At 42.2% G+C, this 20,499-nt stretch overlaps 1 protein-coding gene across 1 annotated transcript in view; it reads left to right on the top strand.

Moving 5' to 3' along the window:
* CDH17 (cadherin 17) overlaps positions 1 to 20,499 on the top strand; it is a 776,088-nt gene that overhangs the window by 536,430 nt on the left and 219,159 nt on the right. Inside the window, exon 12 of the mRNA XM_044067353.1 lies at positions 10,198 to 10,274. Coding sequence (XP_043923288.1) covers positions 10,198 to 10,274 — 77 coding nt within the window. The remainder of the gene's footprint in view (positions 1 to 10,197; positions 10,275 to 20,499) is intronic.

The following is a 20,499-nucleotide window of genomic DNA, read 5'->3' as shown; positions in this document are numbered from 1 at the left end:
CACTGACAAACAGAACAGTCTGTATAGCAGGAGTCGGTAGGCTTGCATTAACACAGGATATGTAAGTAATGCAAATATAGGTGAAGTATACAGTACTATACATTCAGATACTTTAAGGCAACTCACCCCTGATATCCCCACATATTTTAACAGCCTAGGTCATTTATGGTGCCCCTCCATGACTCATTAATACAGGGCCGTATACCACTGTTAAATACACTAACCTCTGGAGTGCATAAGAGCACACATGTATTGTATACACCCACACATATATGGGCCCAGCCCCACCGTATGTGTGGGGGATACAGCAGAAGTGAACTGCTGGCAGCAATGGCAGTGTGATATACTCACAGCCCACTATGGAACAACCGCTGACAGCATGTCATATGTGCAAAGCCTGATATGCAGGTGGAGAACAGAAGCTGGGACACAGGCACACATGTGGAGAACTGTTGCCATACACTAAGCAAGTTGCTGGTGTTACAGGATAGTCTGCAACATACCCTTAGTCAGAGTAGGTCAGAAACAGAAATGGATGTAGCCATGTACTGATAGCACTCAACACACACTGCCAGTGACATATCTGACACAGGACCTGTGTGGTGGACAGACAACACATGGTAGGCACACCTCTGGCCACCAAGAGGATAGGCCCACAGTTGAGAGCTATGCAGACAGACTGCATTCCAGAGGTATAGTTGTTTGTACACACATACCGTGTAACACCAGTGCTATACAAAGCATAACACAACTCTACTCACACTCTGTCTGTAGTTCTTGAACCTCCTATGGATATGTAGCTGCCCTGAGTGTGCAGGCTCTCCTGTAAGTGGTAGTGCTACCTACTGTCTGTAACACTGATTCCCACACACAGGTAGGATGTCCATCACACAGGAAATGTAAAGGGACCACTCCTACATGACATAGGGATTTATAGTGGGTGGTTGCCATGACAGTGGTAATTGGAAGTACTACACATGTGTAATCATATATATGTCTATCTGGATAAGTATATGTACATATATTTCCACTATATGTCCTGGACATGGAGTGTAGCCCTACCCCTGCCTCTATAGTCCCAAAGTCGTAGTGCAAGGGGATGTCCGGTATGTATAGAAGGTATATTACTAGTCAATTGCTACTGTCATTGGGATTGTCTTCACAAACATGGTGTGTGTAGAAGGTCACATCTGCTTCTAACATGTGTGCCATTGGCTACTGACAGCCATCCTAAGGAAATCATTGTAATATACCACTGCTAGCATGTAATGGCCCTGTGGACTGCAGCAGAGATACTGGCCAATATATGTGGAAATTCTGACACACCCTGTACGGTCCAGAGGTATACACATAAACCCTTAGTGCACAACATATGTAACATGCCTGCCAATATGGATGTAGACAGCCATGTAGATGGGTATAACACATAACGACTGGTATACATTTGCCACCAGGGGTTATGCATTCACACACTCCTGTCTGGCCTGACACATAATGACTGCTGGTACAGGGGTGCCATGGCCACATACTACTCACTAGATGTTGACATACATCTGTACAGCATCCCACTGCTCTGTCTGACATACATGACTTTTAAGGGAGGCACTGCAGCAGTACATCTGGCAAGTATCTCCACATGACATCTCGACTGGGTAAGTACACTAAGCTGCTAGGCATGTAACAATGCACTGTACAGGCTACAGGTGGACTGGCTCAACAATGGCCTACATCCCCTATGGGGGAATGTACATGTACCTGCATCTATAGCAGGCTCCACAGGCATGTCGCAGTACAGGGTAAGATACACCTGTGTGAAAGTGCATAACCACAACCAATGTGAACACAGCCACAGCCTCATATGGGAAGCTAGCATAATATTCTAGTATATGGACTGTCTGTCCTACACCATCCTCATATGTGCCACTCACAGAATGACCCTACATATACTGGGCTAATACACAGTTTGGTCTGATGGCTGTCTGTGGTATGGGACATGTGTGAGTATGGCCATATGAACATGTACGCCGGTATGGTACCATGCAGTGGGCAGCATGTAACATCAGATAGGAGGGGAGCTAGAACAATGACATCTACCGCAATCTGTACACAGGCTAAAGTACATATTAACAATACACACACTGCCGACATCCACCATACGTATACAGACCTCAGTACTGTACAATCATCCACAGAATGCCCAGGTTATGTCATGAAATATAACCCCTGCTGTACATAACATGTGCAGCAGTCTGATATATCACTGGCTTGTCATCAGATATGATGACACTAATTATAGTGTATGGCACACATGCACCACTTCATTCACAACATATGTGCAAAGTTTGACAGAGGTGTGGCTGGAAGCACATACACAGGGCCAATATTGACATATTGCTGTGATACCCTCATACATTTACTGCTGTAACAAGGTTTTTTGCAACATATGTCCTATGAGGAATATGAAGTCAGTAACTGTCACGGCCTTCATCATCTACAGACTGCAATCCTAACACTACCTTCTGCAGTTCACAGATAGATTCTCCATGGCTAACACATGAAACCAAAGGCACAACACTGGCCAGTCTGCAGATGACCTGCCGATGGGGATTCTTCATAAGCATGGAACTGACATGGCAAGTATTGCAACATGTACAACAACCATATCCAGACAAACACTGTCAAACCAACATTACTCCAAATGCAGTATAATAGCACTTACAGTCTATAGTCAGGTCAGGCACATCCCCCTCCTATTTGTTGCCCTCTTTCCACAGTGTAAATCCGCAATCCATCTGAGATGCTGTTTGCCAAACAACAGATCTAGTTCCTGCTCACAGTGAATGAAAAGGGCCAACACCACCATGATGTTCCTAGATATTGGAGTGTGTTTCGTTGCAATTGGCTATGGGAATGTTACCACAGCTGTTCCACATGCAATCAGCTAGGGGAGGGCTGCAATTTGTGCAGAGGCCATCAGCTGATCATGAGCATCACTTAAAATATACATGCTGCTGCCTAAGCAAAGCAGGTGTGGGTCTCCACATCCACCAGAGAGGGGGTGGGAGAGGCAGAGGCAAATACCTGTCAGGGAGGGGTGGGAGAGTAAAACTGTAGCATGTTTGTGTCACACACCTATCAGCATAGGGTATCAACCCCCCAACAACTATGTAGTGTTATCACAGTTGGATGCAGTTATTGGATGCATCACATGGGTTATCTGTTGTGGAGCACTCAGAACATATATGTGATGGTGAGTGACATCTGCAACAGGGATACGGTACATATAAGGTAGGTGATATACATGTGCCTGTCTGCATGAATGGGTGCCAGTGTCAACACAGCTACAGTCTCACAGGGGCACACTCACATTGACACACTTGGCAGGGCCAGGAGCACAACTCATCAGTAGTGGGATTGCCACAACACATCACTGTGCAGGTATCACATGCACCACATGGGTCATATGGAGGTTGTAAGGGCAAAGATTATGAGGAGGTGTCAGACATTAGATAACATGCTTCAGTATGCCCATGGGGTTGTAGTGAGTGTGGATGTGGCCATATGCACCATACAACACACACACAAACACACTGAGTGCCAGTACTGACATGCACAGGTGCATGTCTGCACGGGTGTGTGGTGGGCAACTGTGCCAGCAGGCTATACAAGGGTAGTTGATGGGTATACCTTGGCATCAAGCCACATGACAATGGTCTGCATTGTGGCTCAGGTCTGTAGTTTGTGCATTTGCCCACACAAGTGGATATTGTATCCCCCATCCAGTCACCTGGGTGACTATTGCATGTGGCCAATGCTGTGCATCTCCTGCCATGTATGTGTTCCTTAGTCCATGACACGGATGGTGCCTGGGATGTGCACACCTCCCACATGCATGTACAGTGACATGTAGAACTGTACCTGTGATGTCTGGCCCATGTTTTGAACACTATCATCAGATGTGCCAATCTTGCCCACCTGTGGCAGGAACTGGTAATGGGCAGCAGGTATACCCTGCACCTACATTGATAGCATGCTAACAGCATTCACCTGGTGTCAGTGGCATTTGTCCATATGGGGCATGTTGTCAGGCATGCTATGTCCATTGTGGGTCACATGTGAAGGTGTGGGTCACATGTGAAGGCACCACAGGTGGTGCAGGTGTCAGTTGGGGAACATGTAGGAGGTGCACTGTCTGCATGTACGTGCATATTGGAAAGATGAGCAGGGTGACATGCCCTCTCTAGCCCACTGCTATCATTCCATAGTCACTATCGTGTGTGTATGAGACATGGGTAGAGTATGTGATCTGGGTAATGCTGGGGTTGCTAACTATGATTTCCTGGCCTTGATGTCACATGTATGGGTATGACTCAGCTATTTTACATCTGTTATCCCAGTATGGTTAACATTGTGATATATAGTAGGGCCACCATATAATAAATATACAAAACCTACTCCGCATTGGCCACTGGTGTCACGCACTCACAACCACCTCTACACAGGATACAAGTTACAAACACACACACACCTGCCATGTCTTAGAGTAGAACCCATACCTAACTAGCTTATTACACTACAGCACTATGTGCCACAGACATTACTAGAGTACTCCTTCCCCAAAGGTGTATTTCACAATGGATGACATCAGCAGGATTACCAAAGTAGGGCATTTCAAATGTACTGTTAGTGAGTAGCCTAAGATGCATGACACACACAAAACATCCACAGACGACATATGTGGGTATAAAACCCTTGACCGAGATCTATATCACACTAGAGCATGGAGCTGTTATAGGACACACAATGGGGATTACTAGAGAGCACCTTCCCCAAAGGTGTATTTCACAATGGATGACATCAGCAGGATTACCAAAGTAGGGCATTTCAAATGTACTGCGAGTGAGTAGTCTAAAATGAGTTGTTCCCTACACAGACAGTGAGACACACACAAAACATCCACAACTGACATGTGTGGGTATAGAATCCCTAACCAAGGTCTATATCACACTACAGCATGGTGCTGTTATATGACGCACCACAGGGGTTACTAGTGAAGTCTTTCCCCAAAGGTGTATTTCACAATGGATGACATCAGCAGGATTAACAAAGTAGGGCATTTGGAATATACTGCATGTAACTAGCCTATAATGCATTGTTCCGTACACAGACATTGGAACACACACAAAACATCCAGAACTGCCACACTCCAGCAGTACGCGGACACGCTACAGAGATTACTGGGCTACAACCTTCCCAGAGGTGTATTTCTAGGTATGTGACATCAGCAGCCTTGGAAAAGCTGAGTATATGAATTCTAAGGAGTGTGAGTACCCAAAAAAGCATTGTTCTCTACACAGTAAGAGACACACACACACGCAATTGTCATGTCTGGGGTGAGAACACCTTCCTAATAGCTTTATCACAGTATAGTAGTACGCAGTTACAGGATGTGCTACGGAGATTACTGGGCTACAATCTTCCCAGAGGTGTATTTCTAGGTGGGTGACATCAGCAGCCTTGCCAAAGTTGAGTATATGAATTATAAGGAGTGTGAGTATCCCAAAAACATTGTTCTTTACTCACTCAGAAACAGACAGATACACACACAAATGCACACAGTTGCTAAGTTTGAGGTTAGAACACCTACGTAACTACTTTATCACACTACAACAGTACACAGTTACAGGACGCACTACAGAGATTACTGGGCTACAATGCTCCTGGAGGTGTATTTATAGGTGGGTGACATCAGCAGCCTTGCCAAAGCTGAGTATATGAATTGTAAGGAGTGTGAGTAGCCTAAAAAGCATTGCTCTTTACACAGTCAGACATGCATACAAACGCACACACACTCACACAGTTACCAAGTCTGGGGTTAGAACTCTTACCTAACTAGTTTATCACACTACAGCAGTACACAGTTATGGGACACACCACATAGATTACTGGGCTACAGCTCTCCCAATGGTGTATTTCACATTGGATAACCTCAGCAGGCTTGTCATAGCAGGGCTATGGGAGGGCGGTGTGTGCATGGGCAAGAACCCATTCATCTAGGGGTTGGCACGCCACATGCAGGCACACACGGGTCATATGTCACAGGTACGTGTAAACAGCTACTACATGATTACTTCCTTGTACAGTCATGTTGCACAGCTGGTAAGTGCACATCATAGTCTGTAATGCTGACAGATACTGCTGGCTATTATCTGCAGTGGGTGACATCTGCACCTCATGTGTTTGGGGCCCTTTGGCTATGTGCTGGGAGGGACAGGGCTGGATGGCTCCTTGTCATGGTCACCCTCTTCCACACATCTATGTCCGTCTGCCTTTGGCTTATTATAGTGTGTTGTCCTTACATATATGTCTGTATTCCTATCCACTGTGTGTGCAAGGCAGGAGTGGTGCATACTGACATGTGTCTGCACTAAGAACTGTGACTGCCAGATATGCCTGGTCCACCGGTGTTTGCAGACATGGCCTTCATGTGTGTGTGAGCATGCCCAGTATGACCTTTCAGTATGTTGTTGACTGACATTGCCTTCATTTCTCTAAGTGTATAAGCATGCCCAGTATGGCCGTCTGTATTGCATGTGTAGACCAAGTCTAGGTAGTTTGTACTGTGGTGCTGACCTTTGTGTTGTACACCGACAGGTAGCATGATGTGTCTGCAGGGTATCCATTGGTCAGCTGACATTGACTGTTGCTACATTTCTGCATAGCGGGGGGTACACCTGACTGTTTCTTCGTTTCTGCACAGGAGTGGGGGGAGCACACCTGACTGTTATTATAACTCTATGTAGGATGGGGGGCCACACCCAACACTTGTACACATTTGCTAGCACTGTACTGGTATGTTGGGTACTCCATTTCAGTCTGTAGTCTTACCTATCGTGCTGGCTAGAGGCATACCAGTGTACTACAGATCTTAGCTTTTAATTATCTACATATTAGTTTCTGACTTCCTAGCCTTCACAACTGACATCCAACTGCCTGGCCTGCTCTAGTCTGTCTGTGTAGACTGGGTGGGGGGTGGTTACCCATAGGCCTCGTTCAGAGGCCATAGTACAGCATTTGTTTGTGTTTGTCTAGACCTGTCCTGCTGGCTGTGACAGTTGTTGGGTATGTGACCCCCCCCCGAATGGCATGTGTGAGTCACTTACCTTGTGGATGTCCCAGTATTGAGGGTGGTGCTGCAGAGCTGCCTATGTCAGATGCACATAGTACACTCCCTATACATGGTTGAGCATAGGTAGTGCCATGTTTGGCATCCCTTTTACTGTATGTGCGAGTCAGAAAGAGGTGTCATTCCCTGGGTCCCTACTGTGTCAGTGCATGTGCTATGCGTTGCCTCTTTGCCAAAGCCAGGGCATACTGGGAACATCTCCTTCTGCCTACTGGGGCAGGCTCAGATTGTTCCTCCTCCGAGTTACTCTGTGCCTGTGCAGGCCTTGGCAATGTTGGGGGGTTGTGTGGTCCTGCCCCATGCTGTTCCTGCTGCAGCTGTTTCCGCAGGATCATATTGTGTAGCATGGCACATACAAGGACAATTTGGGTACATGTAGTTGGTGAGTACTGCAAGGCTCCACCAGATGTGTCCAGGCACTGGAACTGTGACTTGAGCATCCCAAACACATGCTCTATTATGATTCTTGTTTGTGCGTGTGCCTCATTATGGAGTTATTGTTTGGGTGTGTGTGCATTTCTGATGGGTGTCATCAGCCATGGCTCCAGTGCGTATCCAGCATCCCCCACTAGGTGACCATGTGGGATGTCCCCACTGGCAAATCTCTAGTACAGCTGCATCAGATGTTAGATGTGGGAATCGTGATAGCTTCCAGGGCAGCCAGCACACACATTCATTATTGAGCAGTGGGCATCGCACATGACCTGGCAGTTGATGGAGGGGAAGCCCTTGCAGTTGATGTAGACCCTACTGGGTTACTGGGTGGTGCTTTGATGCATATGTGTGTGCAGTCTATTGCACCCACTACCTGAGGGTATTCTGCTATTTGGTGGAAGAGACACATATTGCTGGCCAACGCCTCACAGGTGTTGGGGATATATATGTGCTCACCGACATGTGCTGACATGGCATCCAGGAACTGGTAGAGTACCCTAGATGCTGATGCCTTTGAAATCCCATCATATCCCCAGTTAGCCTTTGGAAGGTACATGTAGCTAGTATTCTTAGGACTATACATACCTTGGTATCCACTGGGATGGGGCCCCCTCTGTTAGCTCTGTGTGTGAGGCATGGCCGGCACAGCTCAACAATTTGCTGTATGAGGTCTCTGTCCACCCTATAGCGCTCCACTATCTCCAGCTCATGTAGCCCTTGGTAGGTTACCCTGGATCTGTACACTCTTCTCCGTCTCCTCACTGTGGGTTAGTCAGCAGCATTTAAATCCTCACCACCCTCAGCCTCTAGCACATGCTAGTTTATGATAGCAAAAGTAGCCCCTAACAGTTTTTGTCTTCCTTTCGTTTTGTAAAATTATGCCATTTGTATACACCAGTGGTACGGAGTTTTTGTGAAAAACAAGGGGGAAAGGTGTTTGCATAGTTTATAGTAGTGTTCTGGGCTGGGCTGGGCTGGTCTGCTGCCTGTGCACAGAGCTGCTATTTTCTGGTTTACTTTTTTTTTTCTTTAAAAGCCGGTGCGCGGCATGCACACCCACTTAGGCTTTGTAAAGCGTGCTAGGCAGGTTTAGACACACCCCCTAGTTTAGCTGTGCTACGCTAGGAGCAACCCCGAGCCACAGGGCTCCAGTCCGCTTACAGTATGCCTGACACACACCCCCATGATGTCACCTATATCCTAGTCTTGCACCCAGCTATTCATACTCCTACACTGTTGGGACCTGCCTTACATGCTGGGGAAAACTGGGATTCACTGTCCTTCCCCTCATTTGCATAGGATTGCCTGCTAATGCATAGTTACATGTCTCACACTGAGCCTCCCCTCTTAGCAACCATTACTCACTGGCCAGGTTGTCTTCTGCCTGCCATTGGCTTGCATGGCAGAACTCTTTTTTTTGTTAGAATGCTTATTTTACGTTTATTTTATTATTTTCCCCCGATCCCGTTTGCGTGCCGCTGCCCTATGCTTAAACAGCCGAGATCGGCGAAAAAAATAAAAGTTGTTTTTTTTTTTTTTATTGTTTACAATGCCAATGGCCTTATACTTGACATTGGCATGCTTCCTCAATGATATGCAGCCTTTATTTGGAGCTGTCATAGCTCCATTTCGGATTTTGCAGAAATGTACTCGGTTACTAACCAAGTACATTTCTGCAGATAGTACTAGTCTTGCACGGACTATTCCAAGCTTTCTGGATTGCAAAATCACCTCATTTGCATGAATTTCTCCTGCAAATGAGGTGATTTGCATACCAGGGCTTAGTCCATAAATGATTAGTGCAGGAGCTCTCATGCACTCCCCTGCAGGCTGCTCCTGGGTCGCACGGCAGACATATTGCCTGTTAGAGCTCCTGCACTAATCATGCATGCTGTGCAGGGCATAGAGAATCCAGGGGCAACTCTAAGATCGCACCACAGTGAAGGAAATAGCAAAGCCCTGAAAACGGCCCACCAATTTTTTTCCCTGGGAAAAAAATCAATGTGCCGTGGCTTCACTATTTCCAGGTTTCGGACTTTTGGGTTCGATATTACATCGTTCGAACGTATTGAAGTTCGACGATGTGATATAGACCCGAAATTATGGTATCCATTCAGTGTTGTCTAATGTTTTATTATTATATTGAAATTATTTACTTTGTTGTTTTGATTTATACTACTGGAACAAAACAATGACTGAAAGGGACCTGTATAATAGCCCATTTATTCACTTAACAAATAAGTAAATAAATTTGCAGTGAAACATATAACAAGCCTAGCTTAGGCATGTAAAATATGTTTGATTATTTGGCATGAACTTCTTTAGTTAAATATTTTATTAATTTAATCATGTATTAATTAAACGTAAATCTTAATGTTGTGCAGTACGGGTAAGGGTCACATGTTATACTACTGATCACAGAATGTGCATGAAGCTACACGTTATTTTTGATTGCATATCTTTCCGACATTGTGTGGTTTACTGGTTCTTCTGAGTTTGTGGAAAGCTGTTTTCTTGCTAATAATCCAAAAAGTCTGTATTCATTGTAACCTGCTTTTCTTGTCTATTTCTTTTAGCACTGAAAACCCATTGCTTTGTACAAATTACTGTCATTGATGTAAATGATAACATTCCCATTTTTGCACAGTCACACGTAAGTTTCACTGTTCTTATTCTGTTTACTCTTTCTGTGTTTTGTCAAAGAAATGTAATATAAACAATATAAGCCAATCTTCTGTACAAATGAATAAAAGAGACATACACAATGACAAGAGATTCTTTACTGAATTGTGCTTAAGGGACTGGAAGTAGAACTGAAGATATATTCAAATAGGAAGGCAAGAAATATTCAGTTCTATTAAAATGACCATGTCAGAAGTTTGAGACTCACTACTCATGTCCTAGCACTGAAAATGTATACACAATTCTAACAAAATAAATAAATAAACAGAATAATGAAAGCTGCTGTGGCACCTTTAGTGTTTTTGCAAGAGGGCAAGCATGCCTGCACCCCTGATAGCTCAGTATACTTCTTCATATTTACATATGCTAACTTGCTATACCTTGAAGAAAAGGGAATCCTCCAAGATACATCACATATATATGTGTGTGTGTGTGTGTGTGTGTGTGTGTGTGTGTGTGTGTGTGCGTGTGTGTGTGTGTGTGCGTGTGTGTGTGTGTGTGTTTTTTCCTCCTACTTTCACTTAAATTCCCTCTTTTCAGAGGATGCCAGTTATGTTCATGAACTATCAACATGCATCCTGTTAAAACAATTACACTAAAAAAAGAAGCAGGGTGAGGTGATTGCACAGGTGCATGCTTTTTATAGTTAGTTTAACATTTCTGGTACCATACTTGTCTTACCATATTTATACTGCCATCTCAATATTATCAATTTCCAGCATTCTGTCAACTGAAATTACTGCAAAGCAATGCTTCTAATTTTGACATCAGAGACACCAAGACGCATAACAAATGAAAATATAAAAAAATAAACAAACATGAGAAAAAATGATTCCTGAGATTCTGGAAAAAAACACACACACATACAAGTAAGGAATATGTAAGCAACACTGTTGAAAGTGTTTGCTTTTAAAATCTGAGCTTTTGCCACAATGCAGGTTTACCTACTACTCAACATAGCATCCTTTTTTGACTCACCAAGTGAGTTCATAGGTTCATAGGTGGGTACTAGGCTATCGGCTTCACAAAAACATAAAATAGCCAACTTTTCGTACCAAATCAAAAAAAGACAAGGAAATCCACTGACAGGACATACAGTTCTTTATTACGTCCATTCTGGTGCCTCGGCTTCTCGCCTTCTGTTGGGACATTTTCATATTCCAAATATGTCCCTTTATATACCAATCCTAACCAACAATGAATCAATTAAACTTTCCCAATTACATTAATGACATCCTTAAGTGAATACTTCACCACAAAGGCAGTTTTTTTTTTGTGTGTTTGCATTTTTAAAAAAACTGGCTTTGTGGCGAAGTATTCACTTAAGGATGTCATTAATGTAATTGGAAAAGTTTAATTGATTCATTGTTGGTTAGGATTGGTATATAAAGGGACATATTTGGAATTTGAAAATGTTCCAACAGAAGGCGAGAAGCCAAGGTACCAGAATAGAAGTAATAAAGAACTGTATGTCCTGTCAGTGGATTTCCTTGTCTTTTTTTGATGTGGTTCGAAAACTAGGCTATTGACCCAAGGGCCTAAGTAAGCCTAGCCAACAAGGTTCCCTGGCTTACGCTACCCAAGAAAGTTATTTTCCTGTGCTCCTGTTGAACAGAGCCACAGAAGTGATCCCTGGGTTGTATTTCCTATTTCCCATCCACTCATCAACATTTTTCTTGAAGAGTGCTAATGAGGAACTTTGCTTGACATAGATGGGTAGCTTGTTCCAGAATATGCGAAGTCTCTGGGACTGGAATCTATTCCTCCAGCATGTCCTGTTTATCGTGGTGACAAGGATTAGGTTCCTAGAGTATGCAGCCTTGATGGATTGGGATTTCTTTAGGTGTAGCATGTCCAACAACTCTGGGTTTGACATAGCTTTATATGTTAGGCAGAGATCACCTCAGAGTAGGTGATATGCTACTGAGTAAAGCTGGAGTTTTTTGAGGCGGTCAGTGTAGGGCATCTGTTTCAGGCCAGTAATCCTCTTTGTGAGGTACTTCTGTGGCCTTTCCAGCTGCTGCAGATGTCTTGTGAGGTACATTCCAAAAGTGGAATTGTACTCTATAATGGGTCTAATGAGTGTCGAGTAGAGGGGAACAATGACCACTTTTTTCCTGGACGAGAACCCTTTTGTGATGAGGTGTGCCACATAGAAGGATTTCCTGATTACTGGGGCGATGTGATTATCAAAGGAGTGACTACTGTGCACCTGGGTCCCAAAGTCTCTTATCACACATTCAGCTTTAAGTAGACTGCCACCTATGTGGTAGTTGATGGGTACTGAGTTTTTACCAAAGGGGATGGCAATGCACTTTTTGGCATTGAGCTTGAGGCCATGGCTCTGACACCAGGCATCTGTCTCAGTGAGGCCCTTCTGTAGGATGTCCACATCACTTGGGGACATGACTATGGCTCCTAGTTTGCAGTCATCTGCAGACTTCATTAGAAAGAGGCCTTATGTGTTAGCCTGTACTTCAGAGAAGTAAATACCAAACAGGAGAGGTCCCAGGACTGAACCCTGTGGTACTCCACTTGTCACTGGTTTGAAGTCAGATTTGGAGTCTGCAACTTTTACAGTGTTAGTTCTGTCAGTGAGCCAGTTGGCAACCCATCTTGTGATGTAGGGATTTATGCCTAGTTTGGTTAGTGTAGCTATAATTTCAGAATGGGTGATGGTGTCAAAAGCCTTGGTGAGGTCAAGATAGGCTGTGTGAACCACCTTACCCTCGTCTATGGCTTTGGTGACTGCCTCAGAAAAATCAATCAGGTTCAGGAGGTATGATCTACCTTTCATAAACCCGAACTGGGTGGGGTCCAGAGTTTGGAGGTTACCAGTGTCTTTGTTTATGAGTTCCATGATGATACATTCCATGGCCTTGCAGACCAGGCTCGTCAGGCTAATAGAATGATAGTTCCCGGGATCAGTGGTGGCTCCCCCTTTTGTAGAGTGGGATAACTGTCACTGTGCGCCATTCAGTGGGCACAAAGCTTGATGTGAAGCTATGATTGAACATGGTGCTTAGGAGGGGAGCCAGTTCATTCTGAAGTTCATGTAAAATGCAGCCTGGGATGTTGTCCGATCCCATGAGTGCTGTGTTTTTGCATTCAGAGAGTGCAGCTTTTACCTGTATAGTTGTGATTAGAAGGACACTGCATTCTTCCTGTATAGATATGGGCCTTTTAGGTGGTGAGAGGGGGGTAAGGTTAGCACTGAACCTATCGGCCAGGATGTTGGAAATAGTTTGTTCTGTAATTTTCGTGCCATTGTGCTGTAACTCAGAGCAGATCTGGGTGTTGCCATTGAGATTCTTGACATAGCTATAGAATGCTTTGTGGTTGTCCTTAGAATCAGCTGTGATTTTGTTTTTGCAGCTAGCTTTGGAGGATCTTATAAGGGATCTCATCTTCTTACTGAGGCTGACCAGGGAGCTCCTCCACTCATGGGATTTTACTCTCTTTTGCAACAGTTTCTTCCTTCTTTTGTAGAGTTTGTTTATGGCAGGGGACCACCAAATTGTCTTCCTTCTTAGGAGAATAGCATCTTGGTTCTGTTTGGGATAGTATGATCCATGCACTCGAGTAAGTGCTTATAGAGTGCATTTGTGTAGAATTCAGCAGTCATAACTGTATTGTCCATCTGCATGGGTGTCATGAAGTTCGCCACTTCTGTCTTAAAAAGCATGAAGTTGGCTTTGGAGAATTTTTTTTTTACCATGGTTTCCTTAATGGGGGGTGGGGGAGGGATGTGGATATCTAGGGTGATTAGCTTATGGTCGGATCTGACCAACGAGGAGTTCACTTCAGATGTGGAACACCGGTCACTCATGTTGGTAATGACTAGGTCTAGGATATTGTTGCCCCTGGTGGCGGTGTGGATAAGTTGATCCAGGGCATTGGAATTTATGAATTACAGAAAGCGTTGCACAAAGGAGTTGGTACATAAATAGTTTTTCCCAGTTAATGGCGGGGTAGTTGAAATCACCCATTATTAGGGTGTTTGGTTGATCCCTAATATTTTCCAGTATATCAAGAAAAGAGGGGAGGGAATCCTGGGGCATGGTGGGGGATCTGTAACAAGCTATAATTTGGATTGTAGTTTTGCCCAGAGTTAGTTGCACTTGGTTAACCTTGGATGCATTATGCTGAACAACTAGCCTGGAGGTGTGAATATCCTTAATGAATATGGACACACCTCCACCTTTGTTGTTCCGGTGTAGGTTAGATGGCCGAAAAGTGTGGTATGAGTTATAGCCTGATAATGCAGGGGTGCTCTCTGGAGCCTTGAACCAGGTCTCAGTCACTGCACTGATATCAATGTTCTCCCTTTTAAGGAGTGCCTCGAGTGAGTGTATTTTGAGATTTAGACGTCTAGCATTGAGTAGCATTACCCTCAGTTTTTGCTTGCCTGTTCCTGTTATAGTGGTGAATTTGTCATTTGAACCTTGCCTGAAAAAGGCACTATACGGGCGGCAAGAGCCTTAGCCAGTATCCAGAATCCCAGGGGTGGCAGGTGCAGGCCATCTCTGGAAAGCATCGGGGTCTATCAACCATGTCATCTCAGGCAGACAGATACTGGATCCCCTTAGAAAGAAGCTTAGCCAATTGTTGAAGTTAATCATTGTGTCCTTGTACTGCAGTATCATTCTGGGTGATGGCAGGATGCTACTTAGTGTTAGGGTCATACCTGCCTGGGCTACAAGATAAGAGAGCTTTTCCATGTAATTTTTCATGTAGTCCAGGGAGGTACATCTCTGGTTGTTCACTCCAACATGGACAATGACAGAGTCATATTTGTACTTGCTGTGGAGTGATCTGAGTGTGTGGGTTATGTGATGGATCCTGGCACCCGAAAGGCAGCTGACAGTAACCTTCTCCTTGTTTAGCCTGGTGAATGGGACACCAGTGTGCCTGACTATAGAGTCACTTATGACTAGTGTGTTGGGTACATTGTTTGCCTTATGGGCTGTGATTGAGTGGCACACTGAGTCTGTGGGCTATGTGTCATTTGGGTTGTGTTGAGGGTGGAGGTTGCTTGCATCTGCTTTGGAGGTCTCTGTTGCTTGAGCAGATTATTATTAAGAGCCTCTGCAAATGTTTTTGTGTTTCTATGTGTGGATGTTGGTGGTGTAGGTTTAGTGGAACTATGCGATGAGTGTGGTGTGGTGCAAGTGTTTAACTTCTCCTCTTGACTGTCAAGTTGAAAAAATATACAACTAAAAAGTATAAAAACAGAAATGAAGTCTACCCCTTTACAGGGGAAAGTGAATGAGTAGTGAGGAGGTAGTAAAATATGTTAATCTAATCCATGTTTGTGATCATGAATTTGATAAATTGCATTGCAAATTGCATGCACTTCTGGATGTCCACTCCCCTGAGATTCTCTGTTTATCTGAAACCTGGTTAAAACCTAACACTAAAGACAATAATGTGTTACCACCTGGGTACAACATACACAGGCTGGATCGTGCTTCGAGGAAGGGGGGGTAGCTGTACTCTATAAATCTGAGTTGAATGTCACCATAGATGTAATACAACCTCCTCAGATTAATAACTCTGAGATTCTTGCCACCAAATTGCAACTTAATAAAAATAAATGCATTAATATCATCTGTATGTACATTCCCCCAGGTAACAATATATCTACATTTGAAGATATCCTGCACTGGTTATCATGTCACTACCCCCAAGAAACCCTACTACTTGGAGACTTTAACATAGACTGGGGCACCTGTTCTTTGAATCCCCAACCACCCATATTAACCTGCATGCATTTACACAAATCATATCCACCCCTACCAGGATAGGTAAACCCAACCAAAAAGAAAGTATACTTGACTGGGTACTCATAAACAGTCACCCCAACTGTACACCTCTGGTACCCTCCTTAATGGCCTAAGCGATCACCTTCTCACATATGTAATTAAGCACAAAACCATTAATTCCCAACAACCCTTACTCAGAAAGGTTAGAAACAATAAAAACTTTGACCCTGCCAAATTCCAACAAGAACTAAACTCATGTAATTGGTCTATTCTAAAACACCTCCCCTTAGAGGAAGCAGTAGCATACTTTAACAACAAATTCCTTGAGATCCTTGATTTGCATGCACCTGTTCGTTCAAAGAGAACCAAGGCAAAAACTGCACCATGGCTTTCTTTAGAGTCTAAACTCAAAATTACCCTTAGAAACAAAGCATGGGCTTTATGGCATTTTAAAGACCCTCAAGATCACATTAAATACAGGCAATCCAGGAACGAAACCAAAAAATCAATTTTACAAGACAAAAAACAATACTACTGTAATTTACAGACAGTAAATCAAAATAACCCTCAGAAGTTTTGGGCAGGTTTAAATAATCTACTACATCCTGGACAAACTTCAACCCCAATCCCTGCTGCTACTATTGATAAAACCCCTGAAGATGTTTCTGATAGTTTTAACCAATTCTTTACTGAGACAATTAAAGCCCTAGATAGCCAACTACCTCCTAGCTCCCCTGGTCCTGAAAGTAGCACCCCTAGAAACCTACTTGCGTTCAGCTTCCAGCCAGTCGCCACTTCACTTATCCGTACCTTGATCAAAAAATTAAAACCCACTACACTTTCTGCTGATCAACTCCCTGCCGAGTACCTACAAAAATCAGCTGATGCTATTGCTTACCCCGTCTCAATACTAATCAATCCAGCCATAGTAGAAGCTAAAATTCCCACCATTTGGAAAATATCCTATGTAATCCCACTTCACAAAGGAGGCAGCTCTACTGAATTCTCCAATTATAGGCCAATAGCTATACTCTCTCCACTTGCAAAGATTATGGAAAAATGTATTCAAAGACAATTCATGCACCACCTAATCCAAAATCGCCTTATGGCAGACACTCAACATGGCTTCCGTCCTCATCACAGCACTACTTCAGCCCTCCTAGCCTTTACTAACACCATAAACCATAATCGCAACAATAATTATATATCCTCAGCCCTCTTTTTGGATCTTTCCAAGGCATTCGATATGGCTGATCACCAACTTTTAATCCACACCCTGCAAACATTCTGTCTAGATACTGGAGCCCTCCAATGGTTTCAATCCTACCTGAATGGTCGACAGCAGGCTGTCCTCTGGCAGAACAAACTCTCTAACCTTCTACCTAATACCCTCGGAGTACCACAAGGCTCTATACTAGGGCCCTTGCTGTTCTCCATCTTCATTAATGACCTTTATACTGTCATCCCAAAAGTCAGCTGTATCCAATATGCTGATGACTCTACTCTGATTTGCTCATCCACATCTCCAGTAGAGTTATAGTCAGCTACCCAGACCACCTTTAATACAATAGAAAACTGGCTTTCTGAACATTGTCAGATCCTAAATCCCAAAAAAACTAAAATGCTGTTATTTTCACCAACACGTAGGACTACCGCTTTCACCTTTACCATAAAATCAAATGATGGCACAATAATCTCCCCTGACCCATCTACAAAACTATTAGGTGTCATCATAGACAATAATCTCAAATTTGACCTACATGTTAACCAAACTATCAAAACCATCAATAAAAAACTAGGGTCACTTTACAGAATAAAAGCCTTCCTAACCCCTCCAGCTAAAATTGCCATAGCTCGCTCTCACCTTCTTTCAACCCTTCTGTATGCATCCCCTCTACTCTCGAATTTGAGCAAGACTGTCCTTAACAAACTCTCAATTTGCTACAACCACATTGCCAGGTTTGCCACTGGGCTGCCTTGTAGGACACATCATTGCATCAATCTAAATCAGCTTGGTTGGCTTGAACTACCTAGCCTAATCCATTATAACCAACTGATTATGGCCTATAAAATCCTCTATAATCTGGACAATACTCCTGCACTTAAAAATATTATCACCCCCTATAACAATCCTAGACTGCTTCGATCCTCTAACAAACTACTAATTCAGACTAGCAAAATTGATAACACAGCCGGTGATTCTCTCTTTGCAAACTCTGTAAGTAGACCCTGGAACTCACTTCCAGCTGATATTACCTTACTTTCCACCTTAGGTCAATTTAAAACTAGACTCAAACAACATTTGTCACTTAACTGGCTATGTCAATGTATCAAGCCTGGCTAAATCGAATGTGTAAAAATCTGTTAACCAGTTTACTGTGTAATTTAATTTAATCCTGACTTGTGCTCAGGACTAACTTTAACCTGTGGAACTTGTTTAACTTGCTTACCTATGTAATCTCTGTAAATAATCGGTTTGTAATATGTAATGCTGGTATTATGTAATGCTGTATCTGCTTACCCTTGGAGCTTTTCTCCCCGGGCCTCCGCTGAAAATGGACATGCATCCAGTCGGACTATCCCGGTCAACAAATGTAAAATAAAAATAAATAAATAAAATAAATACAGTATAATGAATTTAGTGAAAGGATCATTGATTAAAACATTTCTTCAGTGGTAGTACACCATATATTTAACATATTTTCTGTACCAGAGATGTGGTACTCTCAGAGTTGATTGTATTAATTGATGGATCAATAGGACATGCAATCTCCCAGACCTGGAATGCAGAGCATTGTGAGTCACACCAGCAAATGAGGTAACTAATATTCCTCACTAATCTACTGTGAGAAAATTATAATAAGTAACCAAATGAATATGTCATGGTTGCTTATAACAGGCATTTGGGTAAAAAATAAAAGCACAGAGAGCTTAATCTGACATCAAACTACTAAGGAGTAGGGTGCTGTATAAGGGGGGCGCTGCACTCCTGAGTGTATCATGTTTCAGATAAGATGTTAAACTGAGTTCCCATCTACTTGCATTGTTGTTAGCTCAGGCGGATGTAAAAGATTCCATAGCACATATCAAAAAGAGTCCTTTATTTATTTACATCTTTCTACATTATATACATATTTGCATTTATAATTATATATACATATTTACAAATGTATATAGTTGTTTAAAGTAAGTGATTTTCATATTTCTACATAATCAGTCTCTTGTTAATATATACATATTTCTTAAATTGACCACTACTTATATTATTGACAATGTCCATTTTCCATTAAACATAATTTCATTAATTATATCATTCCGTAATACCAATACTTCATAAAACACTTTTTTAAATCCAAATTCAATTTTGATTCTTTACTTCTGTTCTCATAATAACCATATTTAATCATGTCCATATTTATACCAACACTATTCTTAAAGTTTCCTAAAACAATTTCTGTACATAATTTATCCCAAGGTTTCTAACTCTCTTACATTTCAAAAAGGCATGTTATATTGTTTCTTCTTCACTACAATACAAACATATTCTTTCACTTTTCCTTTTATGGGGCATACTTGAGTTTACTGGTATTTTTTATTCCCAATCTTCATACAAATCTTGATATTTAACATTATGACTCACCATTTTTTCTTTCTTTCTTTAATTTCTTTGATCTTTTCTTCTGAAATATTTTCCCATGGATTAATACAATATTTTCTCATAATATTTTTGTACCATGTTTTTCTATCTTCTTCCACTTCATCAGTATTTATTTTCCATGTTTTTATCTTTTCTTGAAAATTCTATATTTATTCATTATAACATTCTTTTACTCTTTTACTACTTCTGATTTCCCATACTTCATCATACTTATATTTAAATAATCTTATTAAATTTCATTTTTCATTTAACCATTTTAAAACCTTATACAAATGTAATGATGCAGCGTATACTATTAGATTTAACATGCCTAAACCGTCCTTTTTCTTTATTAATGTATAATACAAGCCTTTTAATAGGGTTTAATCTAGAGCTCCATATAAAGGAAAATATTACTAACAAAGGCTTCTAATCTATTCCAGGAATCACAACATTTGCTAAATATGTAATCTTACCTACTGATACTGATTTAATCAGATATATACATTTTCTACAAAACACAAATGTATTTCAATTCCTTTAATATTATACTCCATTAATTTCTATTGCCTTTTTATTAAAATGCATTCCTAAAACAGATATTTCCTTTATATAGAATTGTATACCTATTTTTATATGTCTCCCATTCCTTTGCTTTTCTTTTTTATTTAAAGTCATGCCTATTTCATTTAAACAATCAACTAAATAAAATATAATTTCTCTCATCCATTCTCTATTTTGTCAGTTATAATATTATGTTAGAAAGAACAGGAAGGATAAAGAGTATAAAACCT

Source organism: Protopterus annectens, chromosome 3.part1 (genome assembly GCF_019279795.1).
Source record: "Protopterus annectens isolate FY-2018-M chromosome 3.part1, PAN1.0, whole genome shotgun sequence".
Lineage (NCBI taxonomy): Eukaryota > Metazoa > Chordata > Ceratodontiformes > Protopteridae > Protopterus > Protopterus annectens.
Note: the sequence above shows the minus strand (reverse complement) of the source record. Positions and strands in the feature narration are given on the sequence as shown.